Source organism: Festucalex cinctus, chromosome 20, assembly GCF_051991245.1.
Source record: "Festucalex cinctus isolate MCC-2025b chromosome 20, RoL_Fcin_1.0, whole genome shotgun sequence".
In the NCBI taxonomy this organism is placed as follows: domain Eukaryota; kingdom Metazoa; phylum Chordata; class Actinopteri; order Syngnathiformes; family Syngnathidae; genus Festucalex; species Festucalex cinctus.
In genome coordinates this window covers 19,246,510-19,265,474 of record NC_135430.1, presented here as the reverse complement: position 1 = coordinate 19,265,474, position 18,965 = coordinate 19,246,510, and the positions used below count along the sequence as shown (strand labels likewise).

At 39.7% G+C, this 18,965-nt stretch overlaps 1 protein-coding gene across 9 annotated transcripts in view; it reads right to left on the bottom strand.

Moving 5' to 3' along the window:
• neto1l (neuropilin (NRP) and tolloid (TLL)-like 1, like) overlaps nt 1-18,965 on the bottom strand; it is a 74,527-nt gene that overhangs the window by 38,071 nt on the left and 17,491 nt on the right. For 8 of the 9 annotated variants that reach the window (XR_013280960.1, XR_013280961.1, XM_077509358.1 and 5 more), the window contains 4 exons: nt 15,042-15,127; nt 14,830-14,886; nt 14,579-14,713; nt 13,157-13,405 (listed from right to left, as the gene is read on the bottom strand). Coding sequence is in view for 7 of the 9 variants with exons in the window: in XM_077509358.1 (XP_077365484.1) it covers nt 13,157-13,405; nt 14,579-14,713; nt 14,830-14,886; nt 15,042-15,069 (469 nt within the window). In the remaining 2 variants the exon portion in view is untranslated. Of the gene's footprint in view, nt 1-13,156; nt 13,406-14,578; nt 14,714-14,829; nt 14,887-15,041; nt 15,128-15,322; nt 15,690-18,965 lie in introns of those variants that run through there. The other variant, XM_077509360.1, reaches the window with a different exon arrangement.

Genomic DNA, 18,965 nt, shown 5'->3' with positions numbered 1-18,965 from the left:
AACAAAATGAACGTAACTGAGGTCGGTATTTTTTTCGTTTTTTTTTTTTTTTTTTTTTTTTTGTAAATAGAAATGCAAGGTTTGATTGTAATATTCCTATCATAGTTATTAGGGGTGTTAAAAAAAAAATCGATTCGGCAATATATCGCGATATTACATCGCACAATTCTCGAATCGATTCAATAGGCGGCCGAATCGATTTTTAAACATCCATTTTTGATGGAAAAATATTCAACAAAATGTCTTACTTGCGGTTAGGGTTCACACCTCAATCACAGAAAAATGTTACATTAATTCATGGAACATTAAGGCTTAATATTTGATTTAAAAGCTGTTCAAATATGAAACAGATGACAACCTGTTAACTACAGTGACTCACAGTTATGACTGAAATTCCGGATAAATACATAAAACATGTTCATACAAATCTTACAGTGTACATGTACAAGTTTACTGGTTAGTATTTTCCAAATTTGGGTAACAAAATCGCAACAATCGATGTATAAATTTTTGTCGGGATTAATCGGTATCGAAGCGAATGGTGACCTACGAATCGCGATACGGATCGAATCGTCAGGTACGAGGCAATTCACACCCCTAATAGTTACGTAACACAACGAATGCGAGGGCGTTCGTTCCGACACTATGCGGAAGATCATCAAATTCATTGTGCAGAGAAAAGTCCTGCAAGTCAAAATGAAAATTTAAGGAGAGCATAGAACGGCCCGGAGCCAAGATTCAAACCCAGAACCGAAGAACTGTGAGGCAGACGAGTTTGCTGTGCGGCTCATTAAGGTACAAGAAGAACGGACAAAGAGGTTTTTAAGGACGGCTTCGATACATCCAACTCCCGATTCGTTTGTTCAGTCATTATTTCAGTGAATGATGACCCTGCAAGTCATTTCCCTGGTTGAGGAGATGAATTCACTTTTTTTCAGATGGTTCATGATGGATTTAAACAGCATGTTTAGTAGCTGGTTTGACGTTTCTCGACAATATTGACGGAACCTTGGCATGTCGAGTGAAGTTTATTTTGTAAAGTTATATACAGCGTGTTGAGGTTTAAATACAATATTGACCGGATTTTCCCGCACTACAAGGCGCACCTAAAAGCCTTCAATTTTTTCAAAAGCTGACCTTATCATCCAGTGCGCCTTATATATGGAAAAAGTATTCAAATATGTCATTCGTTGAAGGTGCGCCTTATAGTGCGGAAAATACGGTACTTTGTCCGATGCGATGAATAATCCGCTTTGTTAAAAGCGATTCCATCGCCACCGTCGTAGATCAGACATTTCAATACATATTTTGAAATCAACAATCAAAGCATGAAAGAAGGTAAAGCAAGCAGAGGGAGCGAAAAGCGCTTTGCAGAAACGTTTCTTTCACGCAAGGTTGTTTTGAAGTCGCCACACGGCGTTGGAGGCCGTTCGTTTGCTCAGAACTGCTGCTCCGTGTCGCATGCTTTGGTCAGAGAAGCCTATTCGACGACAGAAGCTCATCAGCCATTAGATGGTGGTGAGAAAAGCCCATGTACGCTCGATGAATATTAACTCATTCACTGCCATTGACGGAAAAAGACGTCAAATGATGCATTTTTTTTTTCTGGTCTGGCAATGAATGTGTTAATAAATAACTAAAAAAAAAATATCAAAGTGGCCCTTGCAGCTTTCTATTTTTCTGTATGTGGCCCTCAGAGGAAAAAGTTTGGACACCCCTGCTGTACAATATATCAACAATTTATAATTGCTTCATTGATTTTTACCATGTTTAACTCATTCACTGCCATTGACGGAAAAAGACGTCAAATGATGCATTTTTTTTTTCTGGTCTGGCAATGAATGTGTTAATAAATAACTAAAAAAAAAATATCAAAGTGGCCCTTGCAGCTTTCTATTTTTCTGTACGTGGCCCTCAGAGGAAAAAGTTTGGACACCCCTGCTGTACAATATTCAACAATTTATAATTGCTTCATTGATTTTTACCATGTTTAACTCATTCACTGCCATTGACGGAAAAAGACGTCAAATGATGCATTTTTTTTTTCTGGTCTGGCAATGAATGTGTTAATAAATAACTAAAAAAAAAATATCAAAGTGGCCCTTGCAGCTTTCTATTTTTCTGTACGTGGCCCTCAGAGGAAAAAGTTTGGACACCCCTGCTGTACAATATATCAACAATTTATAATTGCTTCATTGATTTTTACCATGTTTAACTCATTCACTGCCATTGACGGAAAAAGACGTCAAATGATGCATTTTTTTTTTCTGGTCTGGCAAGGAATGTGTTAACAAAAAAAAGCCTTGAGGGGGGCGGGGACACGGAGCAGCCACATCCTTTTATCAGCTATCAACACAGCAATTCTAATATTCCACTAGTCATTTCTTTCGTTCTTTTGATCTCTTATGCCAAGCAGATAATTCCATGTAGCGTGCGCACATTGTGGTACCGCGGCTGGTGTTTGTTCATTTCCTTCAACGCCGCTCCGGGTTGCACGTTCCCCAACGTGGGGGAATAATAAGAGGCAACGGCAGTCGCTGTGTGGCCACGTGCATTGTATAGCGGCGCTGTGATTAATCGTGCTCGCCAAATGGAAAATGAAAAGCCAGCGAGGCTGTGCTGCTCGGCCCAGCAGTTGGCAAGAAAAAAAAAAAAACATCTCACGTGATTGACTTTGCTGCCTTTTTTTAACGGATGCGTGCTCTGGGCAATCTGCCAGAAAAGACTTCAGTCACACTACAGAGGGAGACATTCTTAATTGACTACGCACACTCATTGGGCGACGGTTGACACATAAATGTCCTTCTGTGCCTCAATAATCACAGATGGATGAGCCTTGAAGGGAAAAGAGGACTAATTGTCGCCAGGGTTCAAGATCTCTTTCAAGGAGGGCCAAAACATAAAAAAATTGAGCAATCTGTTTGACACTTCCGGGAGAGCAAATGTGACATGCAGCTAGTGACAGTTGACAACAAACAAGCCATTTTCTATAGCATATCATTGCTACGGTCGGGGTGACCTATAAACTATCCCAGCGAGACATAGACCGATATGTTTTTTTGGGGGGGTTTCAGCGCCGATATCAATACCAATTATTAGTAGTCAAGGACACCGATAACCAATATTTGGCACTGATATTCATTTTCACTAATGGGAAAATATTGGCAGCAAAATTTAAAAAAAAATACAAACTCCAGTTCTTCCAAAAAAATAAAAAATAAAAAAATAAAAATAATAATAATAATAATAATAATAATAATAATAATAATAATAATAATAATAATAAATAATCATTATTTTTATTGAACAATGTTTAAGGAGCAGTAGATTGTCTTCAGAAGTTAAATAAAAAAACATAAGTACTTGTGAATAGCTCCCTATTGTTTTCTACAATGAATAAAGTGTTCCAAAATATCAGTATTAAAATGTACTTATCTTAATTTTAATTTCAAACAAAAACAAAAGTTGCGGAGAGTTTCCAGGGTCAGCAGCGCCTCTGAAAATTTAAAATTTGTTCCTTGAAGTTAACACTTTTTTTTTTTTTTAAATGGATCTATTATCGGCCGTCTGATTCTTCAAAATGGCCGATGCCAATAATTGTCAAAATGTTGAATATCGGTGCAGTTAATTGCCCATCGCTAATCCCAACTAAATTGAGTTAAGAGGCAGTGGCTGGACGGGTTGCCCGTAAATCACAGAGCACATTAACTCATTCACTCGCCAGCCATTTTCACATTTCGCAATCCCGTTCGCTCCCGGCTGTTTTACTGGATTTTGACTGATTTTGCAAGGCCCACAGAATATTGTGTTCAATTGCTATAAAAGCATGGAACCTATCAAAAGAAAGATTACAGTCTATTCTTTCATCAGGGGAAAAAAAAAGTATGTTTCTATCTGTTTCCGTTTTGCAGCAATTAGCATTAGAAGAGAGCTAAGTTTCATCAGTTTTCACAAATCTATTCAAAATTGTAATTAATTGAGCTTTTTTTCTATCCTTTGCTCTGCTGCCCACAGAATATTGTGTTCAATTGCTGTAAAAGCATGGAACCTACCAAATTGTAAGTAATTGAGCTTTTTTTCTACATGGCCCTGGTTGATCTCCTTTGCTCTGCTGCCACCTGCTGGCCGTTTGTGTAGTAATAACTACCATTTCTGCAACCGTTCTTTGCAGTTGCGAGGCTGCATCAAAGCCTTCTGTATGCTCTAGCATAAAAACAAACAAAAAACAAAAAAACGTATAAATACGTCTTTGGGACACTTAGAACATTAAACAAAAACGTATTTATACGTTATTGGGAGTAAATGAGTTAAGACGAGCAACATTTCACACCTCGGAACAACTTAAGAGTCTTCAGTGAACCCATCATGGATGTTTTTGGAATATGTTTACTAAGTCAATATTTATTATTTCATTCTACATGATGCGGCTTGTGAAATTTGGACCTGTATTTGTTTGGGCTTCCGCTTTTCTTATTTATCCATTTGAAATGTGGTAAATGACTGGCATTTAATATTAATCCCATCATGGTGTGCCCACAAGCACCGGCATCGTTCTCCCTGCCGCAAGACAAAAAAACGGCCATTACCTATTGGATTAGCCGGATGCCAAATGTGATTAAGGTCCCTTAGGAATCGGACATTTGCTCTTAGATGATAAGCTGGCAATGCGGCGTCAGCGTCGCTGCCAAAAAAAAAAAACTGGGATGGGGAGCAAAGTGTGGATAATGAAAACGAAACATTCGTCAACTCTGCTACTTTTTCCTGGAAGTTGTTTATCTTGGAAGGGAATCACGCCGCAGCAGAAAGTCCGACATTTGAGAGGTGACACGCGCACACAAACACGCACACGCGCACGCGTTTCAGTCTCACTGCTGACTAATCAGGCCACAACGTAAGCGAGTGAGGCATCGCAACATGAGAGCGTGAAGATGCACCATGCTGATAGGTTAATGAAAACACACAAACAACCGGGCTCAGAGCTGTTATGCCTGCTGCGGAAAAAAAAAAAAAAAAAAAAAAAAAAAAAAAACACTAAACACATCAATGAGCTAATTTCCAATGCAGTTGTGAGAGCAAAGAACAAACGTGTGGTGTGTGTGCGCTGTCGCAAACGCCGCATGAATGCATAGTAGGTGCATGGCGGCTCTATTGTGGCCGTGCGGCTTAGCAAAGGATGGCAGCCAAAATCGGTGACAGGTTGTGGAGGTGCACAAAGTCGACACAAACGCACACACAAGCCAACATACGGATTGATACGGTATGTGCATGTAGAAGATATTTTTATTTTTTTCCCCAGGACAAAACAAACCCCAGAAGCCACACTGGTTTACATTACCTGAAGCTACAAAAAAACAAAAACAAAAAAACACGAGCACACAACATCTGTGGCTGAACAGCAGGCCTGGCTAACAAACCGCCGCGGAGGACGGCGGCAGGCGAAGCCTCTTGATTGATCTGCCGGATAATTGGCGGGGAGCAAAAGAGCCGAAAGAAATAAATCGTTGGTATCCCAACGCCGGACGCTGGCTTAAGTTACAACGGGGGGGGGGTGATAAACTCTGACTGGTTGTCCCCAGAGCGAAGGCTCGTCATCTGATAAAAAGGTGGCGAACGTTCCAGGCTGCGTTTCAGAACAGCCGAGAGCGAGGGAGGCGAGGTGCGATATGGGAGCATGACGGGGAAGAAGTCGGATGAAGTAAAAGGTGGGACTGAGTGCAAAAATAAATAAATACATAAATAAAAAACTTGGTTATGGTGACTCATAGTTGTGAATTGTTGTCTCACAACTGTCTAAGGACCACATATCTTGTGGAGGCGAGCCTAAAACTGAACGCGTGTCACAGATTAGACACAAAATATTGCGTAAAAGGATGTCGCCGCGTGTTCGAGAAGCCCGTTTCAGTTAAAGCCGTTGAATGCTACTTGAAAACTCCACCACATCACAGCGAAAGCGAAAAGTGCAACACCCAGAAAAATTGCCGGCTTCTCTATATGAGATGGGCTGATTCCAGAGTGTGTCCAAAGTATGTTCGTGTCGTCCAGACCAAACAGGAAAAGGACCATCCGGATTGTAATCGCCGCCGAGTTCAAAAGCCAACACCTGTGACGGTCTGGGCTCGTGTTCGTGCCCATGACATTAATACCTTAACTTGTTTCGACACCATTAATGCAGAAAGCTTTTAACTCATTTGCTCCCAATAACGTGTAAATACGTTTTTTTTTAATGTTCTAAGTGTCCCAAAGACGTATTTATAAGTCTTTTTTTTTAATTTTTTTATACTAGAGCATACAGAAGGCTTTGATGCAGCCTCTCAACTGCAAAGAACGGTTGCAGAAATGGTAGTTATTACACAAACGGCCAGCAGGTGGCAGCAGAGCAAAGGAGGTCAACCAGGGCCATCTTGAAAAAAAAACTAAATTACTTACAATTTTGAATAGATTTTGTGAAAACTGATGAAATTTAGCTCTCTTCTAATGCTAATTGCTGCAAAATTTGCTCCCAATAACGTGTAAATACGTTTTTTTTAATGTTCTAAGTGTCCCAAAGACGTATTTATAAGTCTTTTTTTGTTTTGTTTTGTTTATACTAGAGCATACAGAAGGCTTTGATGCAGCCTCTCAACTGCAAAGAATGGTTGCAGAAATGGTAGTTATTACACAAACGGCCAGCAGGTGGCAGCAGAGCAAAGGAGATCAACCAGGGCCATCTTGAAAAAAAAAACTAAATTACTTACAATTTTGAATAGATTTTGTGAAAACTGATGAAATTTAGCTCTCTTCTAATGCTAATTGCTGCAAAATTTGCTCCCAATAACGTGTAAATACGTTTTTTTTTAATGTTCTAAGTGTCCCAAAGACGTATTTATAAGTCTTTTTTTGTTTTTTGTTTGTTTTTTTTATACTAGAGCATACAGAAGGCTTTGATGCAGCCTCTCAACTGCAAAGAACGGTTGCAGAAATGGTAGTTATTACACAAACGGCCAGCAGGTGGCAGCAGAGCAAAGGAGCTCAACCAGGGCCATGTCGAAAAAAAAGCTCAATTACTTCTGAAGAAACTTAGCGCTCTTCTAATGCTAATTACTGCAAAACGGAAACAAATAGAAACATACTTTTTTTTCCTGATAAAAGAAGAGATTTTAATCTTTCTTTTGATAGCTTCCATGCTTTTATAGCCATAGAACTCAATATTCTGTGGGCCTTGCAAAATCCGTCAAAATCCAGTAAAACAACCGGGAGCGAACGGGATTGCGAAATGTGAAAATGGCTGGCGAGTGAATGAGTTAAAAAGGTTGTGAAGCAAGATATGTTCCTGCTTTTTTTTTTTTTTTTCAGTAAGATAATGCCAAGCCACATTCCGCACGAGTTACGACACCGTGGCTTCAAAGTATACTCATTCACTGCCATTGACGGAAAAAGACGTCACATTTTTGCTGGGCTGGTAGTCAATGTGTTAAAAGAGTGCAAATGTTAGACTGGCCTGCCAGCAGTCCAGATCTGCCTCCTATTGAAAACGTATGAGAGCGGAGAGCCTGGACTATGTTGAGCAAATCAAGTTGTATATCAAGCAGTAATGTGAAAGTTGATTTGGGGGGCAAAAAGTCAGATTACATGGACTAACAATAAATAATCCAAGGCAAGCGTTCTTCTTGCGAATGTGGCGTTACAAGCCACCAAACAGGAACCAGACGGGAAGAAAAGAGGTAGTGTTTACTGACTGTTCTGGCTGCAGGCGACAGCAGCCGTCTTCCACAGCTGCATGTCGCGTGCCTGCAATGTTAACACCCCCCCCATCAGTTTCCATTGGCTAACAACAGCAACAGTGCTGAGCGAAGGGTGTCATCAGCTGAGCTATTTCGCTATTCATCAGCAACTATTCATCTTTTTTTGTGTGTGTGTGTAATATGAGGTTGATGAAGCAAGCCAGCAACATTCTCCCAGTCTGCTTTTACTTCAAAAAAGTGGAGTGAAAAATAAAAGACAGTTATTTTTTTTTCTTTGCCAAGCCACTCGCAGCCATTTTCACATTTCGCAATCCCGTTCGCTCTCGGCTGTTTTACTGGATTTTGACTGATTTTGCAAGGCCCACAATTTTACAGACATATGGTAATTTGCTGCCTCTCCTTCCTTTTTTGGATATTTTATGGCTATTTTTGACTGACACCCAACCCTTTTATTTTTATTTTTTTTGCTATCAATTTTCTGACCTTTTTGGCAATTTTTGTGTACATTATGTTATTTTTGGGGGGATTCCTTCTTATTTTTGGACATTGTGAACGTTTTCCTTTCTCACTTTTTTGAAAAATCAATTTTCTGACATTTTTAAAAATTTTGTGCACATTGTATGTTAATTTTCAGGATTTAGTCTTGTTTTTTGGACACTTTATGCTTACTTTTAGAACGTTTCATTTCCTGCCTTTTCTTAAATCAATTTCTGATTTGATTTTATTTTTTGGTAATTTTGTGGACATTTTAAGATAATTTTCGGGATTTCTTCTTTTATTTTGGGACATTTTATAGATACTTTTTAAACATTTTTTGTCTGCCTTTTTAAAAATAAATAAATAAATAAATCTACTTGGGCAATTTCATGGACATTTCATGGTAATTTTCTGCGTTTTCTTCTTTCTTTTTGGACATTCATTTACAGAATATTTTCTCTAAAAATAAAATATATACAAAAAAATAACTGATTAATACTAATTACTTTTTTCGAGGGATTAAAGGGCCAAACGTTGCTCCAGAGCTGCAGGTTGCAGACCTCCGGTGTACAGTATTGTATATTGTCATGTTTTTCAAAGCCCCGTGAAAGAAATGACCTGAATGAATGAGAACATCGACAAGCACAAGAGTTGTGATTCAATTTTATAAATGAAAGTCTGAATTCTTTTTAGCTGTCTGACTAGGGACAGTTTGTCATTCAAACAGCTTCGGACGAAAAATAGCTTATGCAAATGTTTTGTTTTTGTTTTTTTGCAGAAAAAGATTGCAAATTCTGCTTAGCAACAAAGTTGAATGACTGATTCGATGAGTCATTGCTGTTAGACACAAATTTGTCTGCTGCAGATGCTACCAAGGTTTCTGTTGGCAACCATTTTGCCCACACAGAAACACCGAGTCAAACTCCAGTGAGATCTCGTCAGAATACCCCCCCGAAAAATCATGTGGGGGAGAGTGGCTCTTCTATCTCCATTTGTACTCGTGAATTTAATCTCAGTCTTTTCTGTGAAGCTGAACTCCAACCAGCCTTGGGGCAGGGCAAATGGAATTGTGCTCCTTACACCAGACCACGCATGCTGCATCAATATAGAAGGAGAAAATCCAGTTGGCAAAGAACGATCTGTTTTCATTCGGAAAATTAATGAACTTCGTCACAAAAAAAAACGTAATTTATACTGTGCCTTGAATGACATAAATGCTAACGCACTTTGGTGTAAATATGCTTCTCCCATAAAGATAAAAGTGATGCATACATGTGGACACCATTAACTCATTTGCTCCCAATAACGTGTAAATACGTTTTTTTAAATGTTCTAAGTGTCCCAAAGACGTATTTATACGTTTTTTTGTTTGTTTTTTCTTATGCTAGAGCATACAGAAGGTTTTGAGGCAGCCCCTCAACTGCAAAGAACGGTTGCAGAAATGGTAGTTATTACACAAACGGCCAGCAGGTGGCAGCAGAGCAAAAGAGATCAACCAGGGCCATCTAGAAAAAAAGCTCAATTACTTGCAATTTTAAATAGATTTGTGAAAACTGATTAAACTTAGCTCTCTTCTAATGATAATTGCTGCAAAACGGAAACAGATAGAAACATACTTTTTTTTTTTCCCCTAATGAAAGAAGAGACTTTAATCTTTCTTTTGGTAGGTTCCATGCTTTTATAGCAATTGAACACAATATTCTGTGGGCTTGCAAAATCAGTCAAAAACCAGTAAAACAGCCGGTGAAAATGTGAAAATGGCGGCGAGTGAATGAGTTAAGATCCGCAAATTGATATACCAACTATACGATGGGAATTAAAGAAAAAGTGAGCAATAACTATACTTTGGAGCGGCGCTGCTGTGGTCAGCACCTCCACAGAGTGAAGAGTCCATTTCTGCGATACAATTTTCCAGCTTGAGCCTATCAAGTTCCAATCTTATGGTCTTCGCCTCTTTATGATCGTCTCATCCATCTGTAATTCCATTCGTTTTATGTCGCAATGATTCCAAGTCCAGATGCAGCTTGCATGGAAACAAAAAAAATCAAAAAATGAATGGCAATTACCTCACATGACTCATCCACACATCCATTTTTTCTATATGGCATTTCCTCATTTGGGACATGGATGAGCTGGAGCCAATCCCTGTTAACTATGGAGTCTGACCAGGATTGGTCGCCAGTCAACAACCATTCACACTCGCACCTATGTGCTTTTTGGAGTTCGAAAAACATATTTTTGGAATGTGACAGGATGCCAGAGAGAATTAAGTGATGAATTAATGAGTGAACCGAGTAGTCACGTGATCTTGATTCTAAACCGGACATCAGATGACCGTAGAAGACCGACCAATCGCCATCCAGACATCCATGACAGTTAGGTGAGGATCCTACACTGCTTGAATTTTTTTGGATTGACAGGCCACTTCTGAAGTGTCTGCTTCATTGTCAGTTACCCATGACATTATACCGGAAGGGTACTACAGACAATTGACGGACGTGTGAACGATCCTTCAACTCCACTCGCGATTTCCGCCATTGCTGCCTGTTGTGGTTATTGACCTCAGGCGGACGTTACTCATCGAACTGAAAAAAAAAAAAGCTCCATTCGAAAGCGGTTCCGCCCGTGACGACGATAGCGGAGTGATTTTCACACAGTAAGAGCTTTTGTTGTAATTGTACAGTAAATGGCACGGAGGGAAGCTTTAGCCACCAGTGCCAAATATGGACGCGCTTGAGCCGGGTCGCCATTGTCGCTGTCCTACTTCGCGGTGAAGGCCACAAAAAAAAAAAAACACAAATTACGTGTGAAAAGGGCTTCTTTCTATTCTATCATCAAACTATTGCAAAATAAGTACAAAAGGCTGATGAGGCTGAGCTATTAACTCATTCACTCGCCGCCATTTTCACATTTCGCAATCCCGTTGGCTCCCGGCTGTTTTACTGGGTTTTGACTGATTTTTGCAAGGCCCACAGAATATTGTGTTCAATTGCTGTAAAAGCGTGGAACCTACCAAATTGTAAGTAATTGAGCTTTTTTTCTACATGGCCCTGGTTGATCTCCTTTGCTCTGCTGCCACCTGCTGGCCGTTTGTGTAATAACGACCATTTCTGCAACCGTTCTTTGCAGTTGAGAGGCTGCATCAAAGCCTTCTGTATGCTAAAAAAAACAAAACAAAAAAAATGTATGAATACGGCTTTGGGACACTTACAACATTGAAAAAAAAAACGTATTTACACGTCATTGGGAGTAAATGAGTTAAATGAACAAGTGTAATTGAAAGGGTGAGTAATTCTAAAAAATGAGTAATTTAAAAAAAATAAAATAAAATACAAATAATAAAAAAATAATAAAAAATAAAAAATAATAAATAAATAAAATAAATAAAATAAAAAAAATAAAAAAAATAAAAAAAAATAAAAAAAATAAAAAAAATAAAAATAAAAAAATAAATAAATAAAAGAAAAAAAAAAGAAGAAAAAAAAAGAAAGGGTGAGTAATTCTACAAAATGTAGCTACTAACAGACCAGCAAATACATCCCATGTTGACTGATACAAATAAAGTTAATTTTGAAAAAAAAAAAGTCAATTTTGATTATTTCTCTACAGCTCTGTATGACTTCGGAATTTTGCAAAGTCTGATGTAAATAAGCAGTTTGGAGCAAGAGGATAATGCTTGTGTAAGTTTACTGCCAAGATGCAGAGCAGTGAACAAGGTTGTTGTTTTTTTTTTTTTATGTTTCCTTTTAATAACTAGGTAGGAGATTAAAGGCAGCTGATTCATGGCAACTCCACTGCCTTTATCCTCCTCATTCATTCGGCAGAAGCAAGCAGTGTGAATTAAGATGGCGAACAAAGCAGCTCGAGACGCCAGACACGATTCAACAGAAGGTAAGAGCATTTTTAATTACTTGAAACGCACAGCTCAGATGTTTTTTTGTTTTTTTTAATCATCTAAGATGCATAGATTGGCTTTTTGTCTTTTACCCATTTAGGTTTTGTTTTTTTTTACTTTAAGAAATAGATAGGCCTACCTTGAGGGACTGGAAATCTTAAGAGTTAATATGCTGTAAGCCCTTTTTTGATTTATCTTTATGCTAGGCTAACTGTCTAAAAAAGTGACCCTCTCAAATTGGGTCCTCCTCACCCAGTGTTGAAAATATTCAGGAACAAAATCTTTGTCCCTGTGCTGTGGAGGACGCACAATCATCTCGACGCCAAAAGCTACCAAACGAGTCCGACAAGTCTCCTAAGACTCATAAAGGCTTCGGACACTTCACTCTCACTTAGCAAATCATTATCAAAACAACATTTACGTATTCCCTACTGATGAAATGACTTTGGCGGCATGTCTGCGCCACATTAACACCCTTTTGGCTAAACTGTGTATCTAAGAGTTTGAAAGCTAATCTAACTAAAAAAAAAGCATCAGATTTATTAGATATGGGCTACTTGTTCCAAAAATATAATGTGACATCCATTAACTAACGTCACCAAAAGGGAGGAAATCACCACCGTAACCTCGCTGAGTCCTTCAAAATAAAGCTCACTACTCGTTCCACCTGGGTAGCTTAGCTTTGCTTCCGCTAGCATGTTTCTGGCATGAATACAAATTTGCAGTCACATTTATCCTATATTAGAAATAGGATATTTTTTTTTTAGGTGTAAGACCACAACTACATTTCCACATCTTGAGGCACCAACTGCAGTGCCGAGATCAATTTAGAGTAGGGACAGACATTGGCGCTGTTTTCATTTGTGAACATAAATTCAGCACTTCTCTGGAATCAGAAGAACAAAACAGCGTTTCTCAAATCCATCAGGGTCATGATAGCATATTGCCAATGGAAAGAGACAGGCAATCGATAATTCCACACCAAGCAGAGTCCCCCTTGGATGATATTTTGTTATTCCGCTTTGAGACGTGCAGTAAACGGGAACAAGTGGACTTACAGTACCTGCGGTGAAGTTGTAACTGGCTGAAAATCCCACCGCCTCCAATTCGCCGTCCGTGACAAATTTTATCCACAGGTAGCGGCCGCTGCTCCTGATATCCGGCGGGCTGTTCTGACCGCAATAGCGTCCGAGCATGGGGGAGAAGCCGAAAGGGCCATCGCGAACCTCGATGTTGTCAAATTTACATTCCCAAGAGGACTCGATGGAATAGTGCTCCTCAAAGTGGAGCTCGATGCACTGCCGCGGGGGGGCTGAAAGACATGATGGAAATAATCACCGCAAGACGTGGCGATGAAACCAAACGTGTTTCAGCGACTTTGTGCCTTAGCGATTAGTTAGTAGCGGTTGCAGTGCTTCTTAACTTGGGTTTGGCTTTACTGCGCTAAGTCGTCGACTTGTGGGTGTAGTGATGTGATATCTTTATTGTAGTAATCCATACTAACTATATTGAGCAAAAAAAAAATGAAAGTGGTCCGATGAATATGTGCAATATCAATGCACATGCATAATGGAATGTATGGTATTCCACAGGGTTCGATTGTGGGGCCTCTGCTGTTTTTTAATTGTATCTGCGGGGTTCCATCTTAGTTGTTTGTTAAGTGCTCTATAAATACAGAGTTGAGTTTAGTGATAGGAGTCAGCGTCCTAACTGCATGATTTGCAACACCAACATGAGTAATTCTATTTGAGCACAACTATAGCATATCTGGAGGAGTAATTCTTAAAGTTGCATGGGTATGGTGAATGCGGAACACAACGCTTTCTGAATTCAAGGTTTTTAAAAAAAAATAAAAATATCCCGTTCGCTCCGGGCTGTTTTACTGGATTTGGACTGATTTTGCAAGGCGCACAGAATATTGTGTTCTATTGCTATAAAAGTCTCTTCTTTCATCAGGGAAAAAAAAGTATGTTTCTATCTGTTTCCGTTTTGCAGCAATTAGCATTAGAAGAGAGCTAAGTTTCATCAGTTTCCACAAATCTATTCAAAATTGTCAGTAATTGAGCTTTTCTTCTACATGGCCCTGTTTGATCTCCTTTGCTCTGCTGCCACCTGCTGGCCGTTTGTGTAATAACTACCATTTCTGCAACCGTTCTTTGCAGTTGAGAGGCTGCATCAAAGCCTTCTGTATGCTTTAGCATTAAAAAACAAAACAAAACAAAAAACGTATAAATACGTCTTTGGGACATTTACAATATATAAAAAAAACGTATTTACATGTTATTGGGAGCAAATGAGTTAAAAAGACGACTCTCCATGTTCATTTTGTTCACCAGTAAACCATATAGAGTACTGTACCTATGTCTTAAATCTGGTGGGAAAAAAATCAATCAATTTTATTTTTCAATAAAGGTTTCAGTGAACCTCCACCAAGGTTAAGAAGCACTGAGGTAGAACATCTAAAAAGAGTCGAGAGGAGCTTTACCTTCCAGGATGTACACACACTCGGTATCTGGCGGATATTTGTTTGGGTAATTGGGAGAAGTGAAGAGACCTCCTTCTGGTTCTTTCACCCACATTCCACATTGACCAGCCGGCTTCACCCCAGAATTGTTTTTCACTGGAACATCATTGAACCACATATAATTAAGGACATTTTCTGGAATCAGTGTAACCGCAAAAAAAAATTGCTCATAATTACATATTATTGCTGTAATGCTGAAACAAAAACGTTACCTGACGTTTCTCTTTTTGTCGCACCAGACAAGCCAAGTAGGAGAAGACTTGCAACAACTAGAATGACAAATATAAAACATTTTCTTGGCTCCAGATTTGTATTTCAGGGTAAAAAACAAAAAAACAAAACTAATTTCCAGATTCACCGCTTTTTATCTGGCCGATTTCAAACAATTTAAAAGCAAACGGAGAAAGAAAAGTGTTTGGCTTACCGTGATGGAATCTGTGTCCATGTACCATGTCTGTTCCTTTCACAAACGGCTGCAGACTCAACTAATTCCATTTAGATGTGCGAGTACTTGAGGAGAGAAAACGAGAGGTGAGTTTTCGGGGGGGGAAATTCGCGCCGAGAAGCCACTCAACCCTTCCACAAAAATCTCCTCAATGCAGTCAGAAATGTGCGGCAACAACAACAACTAATCGCCCGTTTCATGCAAGACCAAAAACAGTTGAAGCAGACATTCCATCAAATTCCATCCAAACGCTTCCGAACCTCTTTGGTGCACTGAAAGGATTAATAGTTCCGTCATGAGCTCGGCTCTAATCGCTCCACCTTTGCGATCTCCTTTTTGGGAAAGAACACATGAGTCAGCCTGGTTTTTGTCCTCTTTGCTCCCCTCATCAGGAGGAAGAGAGGAGGATGAGGATGAGGAGGAGGAGGAGGAGGAGAGGCTTCAGCAGCATGGAGAACCGCGCCGGGCTCATCTCCGCATCCTCGGCATGCCGGCGCCGCTGCTGGTGGGGGGGGCAATAAGTTGTTTTTCTTGCTGGATTTTGTGCTGCTGCAGAAAATCCGGCGATGTTGAGAATGTGCATCAGTCTGCCGCTGTGCACTGTGGCAAGTGAGAGTCTCCGCAGCCAAGTCGGGCTCTCGTAGACCACCACCCCCCCCCCCCCCCCCCCGCCTCTCTCTCCCGCTTCCCACATTCAATTCCTCCTCCTCCTCCAGCGCACACGTTCATTCACGGCAGACCCAATGCGCCACAATCCTCAGATGCGCGCAGCAAAAACTGAAATCAAATCCCGCCGTAGACCTGACGCAGGATGGTGCAAGTGAAGAGTTGAGGTCGGCGGCGTGCGCGTGCGTGCGTGCGTCCGTGTAAACTGCCTGCGGAAGTCGTCTCAAGCTGGAGCAGAATAAAGAAGGTGAGCAGGAAAAAAAATGAGCCAAGGCGGTGGAAGAAAGTGTAGAAACAAGCAAAATAAAAAAGCCAACACAAATACTGAAGCTTGTCAGATGGAAACGCAGCAGGTTCGGAACAAGAAACGGCATCGGGGACCATCTCACAATTTCAAACATAACAAAAAATATGCATGGGCCACAATTATGTTCATTTTATCCCTCTATAGATATAAAAAGGTATCGCCAAACTATAACAAACAACCCTAAGCACAGTTTTAAACTGCTGAATCCATACTGTAAACATTTGTTAGATTAGCCTTAATAAAAGTTAATTGTCATTCACACTAGGGCTGCACAATATATCGAAAAAATATCGATATCGCGATATTGGCCCTCGCAATATGCATATCGCAAAGGCATGCAATAAGTTTGATATGCAATTTTATGCTTTTTTATATGAATTTGACCAGTCAGATGCTAACTAAAATGTGCATCGCCATCCAAAAGTTGAAAATTATTACGATATAATTACAATTAATTAACCCCTGGGCATAATCTTATTTTGAAATGACTTGGTCAGAACCATCAAAAAGCCCAAAACGGGTCCCAATAACGCCTCAGGGTTTTAACTAAGATTACATTAAGGCTGCTTATTTTGACGGATGAAAAATGTTTTAATTTCATTAGATAATAAAAATGTCATTTCTTTAGGTACATGTTAAATATCACAATAATATCGATATCGCTATGTTCAGCAAGTATATCACATATCGCATGTTTTTCCAATATCGTGCAGCCCTAATTCACACCTATGGACAATTCAGAGTCTTCAAATGAAGCTAATATGTACAATTTTCAAATTTTGGAGGACACATGCACTGAAAAATGAAGATGAAAAAGGACTGGACACCAGATTCGAACTGTGAGGTGGATTTGCTAACCAGTCTTCCTCGGAGTCACCAGGAGCAAAGATGCAAAAACAAAATCATTTTAACTAAATATGGCTGTGACATAATACATTATGGGTTTTTTCAACACCAGTTATGATTTTAGACTGTCACTCTTTTGAATTTGTTTTGCCCTCAGCTCACATTAACCTCATGTTGAGTTTATTAAAATACTTAAAGTGACAGTGTGTATGATTTAGTGCCATCTAGTGGTAATTGAATAGAATGCAACAATTTTGAAGCACACACACGCTACACAGTGACTCGGAGAGAAATGACCAATTATTATTTGGAGAGAGCGAGCGAGCGAACGAGCGAGCAGCCCAGAGTGGCTAGCAAGAACTCACCGGAGCGGCTAACAAGATAAGCTAGCAAGAGCAAAGCAGAGAGAGACAAGTGGTGGGAGCCGTAATTTAAGCGTCGGTCAACCGTACCCGGGTGACTGGAGCTGCAAGCACCGCCACTGGCGAGCTAACTACGTTCAGGAAGTTCTTTTGTTCGGGTATAGGGACAATTTGGAGTCTTCCATTAACCATGCATGTTTTTCGGAATGTGGGAGGAAACCGGAGAAACCCGAGGAAAACCCACACAGGCGCAGTGAGAATTAATTAACTATTAAGTAACTAACCCTATTAGTGGGTTTTAGAATGAATGAATAAACAATTCACCGCTAGATGGCACTAAATCCTACGCACTGTCACTTTAAAGTTTTTTCCGTTTTTTTTTTTGTTTTTTTAAAGATGCGGTGAAGTTGGAGCAATTCCAATGGATGTTTCCAGGCTTAGTAAATACCAAAGTATTGTATTGTAGTCAGATTGTCCTTTTGCAACTTTCACGCAGCACACAAAATAAAGCAAGATGTGGGATTTTGCAGTTATTGTGTTATTTTTTGCGAGTCGTATCCCTGCCCTGACCATCCAGAGAGCGCATTGGCTCTCCCACCAAATGACAAAGCTGATCAGAGGGGGCAGAGGGAGTCAGGGGGGGCTCCAAAAATAGTCTTGGCACCCAGCAGACAATATCCATCTTCAGATAATATATTTGCTGGGGCTGCAGACTTGCTCTCTCCAGCTCCATTTCTTTTCCTGTATGCTGATGTCACTGGTTAGCATCCGCACAACACTTTGTATCTGCTTAGAATAACACCGTTAAATAAACTAGCCTCAAGCTATGACCTCATGTATGATTTTTAAATAAATAATTCCCCTTTCTGGGATTTAAAAAAACAAAAAAAAATCTGTCCACACAACACCAGTTCTATGTCAAGTCAACAGGTGCCAATATAACTTTTTAACCAATCAAAGAAAGTTGGAACACTAAATAAATGAACTGAATGTGAAGTGGAAATACTGACAAGAGGTCTTAAAAAATGCTACAGCACCATTTGGTGCAATCCGACTTAATCGTCAGCCAATGAGAAGCTAGCATAGCGTTATGGTAAAAACACAAGAACGTTGCTGATGAAACACGGAACGGCAGAAGAACGGTGAAGTTACTGTCAAGTTTTATTAGGCCACTTGATGATATGAAGAAACTGTACGGGAAAGGCACAATAACAAAAATATTGCCAATCAACATCTCCGATTATTTCCTAAAGCCATTATGAGAATTACACGCGATCCGTGTGCTTGACCTGTTAACACTCACGCAAGCGTCTCACTTGAGGGACGCCGCACATGCGCCGCGCGGTCACTTTGTGAACACATGAGGGAGTTTGAAATCTCAGAACTATTTTCCACTAATTTATTACGCTCTTGGCTAATCTGTTGCAAAGACTGATTTAATGGATTTGGGATTTAGTACACCCTCACCAATCCCATTTTTTTTTTTTTTTTTTGCAATTAACTATCATGATGCCTAAGACACACCCGAGTTTTGAGTTTTTAAAATAGCTTCTGGCATATTTTAAAGGAGAGTCTGTGCCCCAAGTTGGTACAGTGTTGTAGAATCTGACCTTACAATGCAAAATATTATGAGTATTATTATATTATCTATCTATCTACAGTGGTACCTCTACTTAAGAAATTAATTGGTTCTGGAAGAAAGTTCTTAAGTAGAAAAATTTG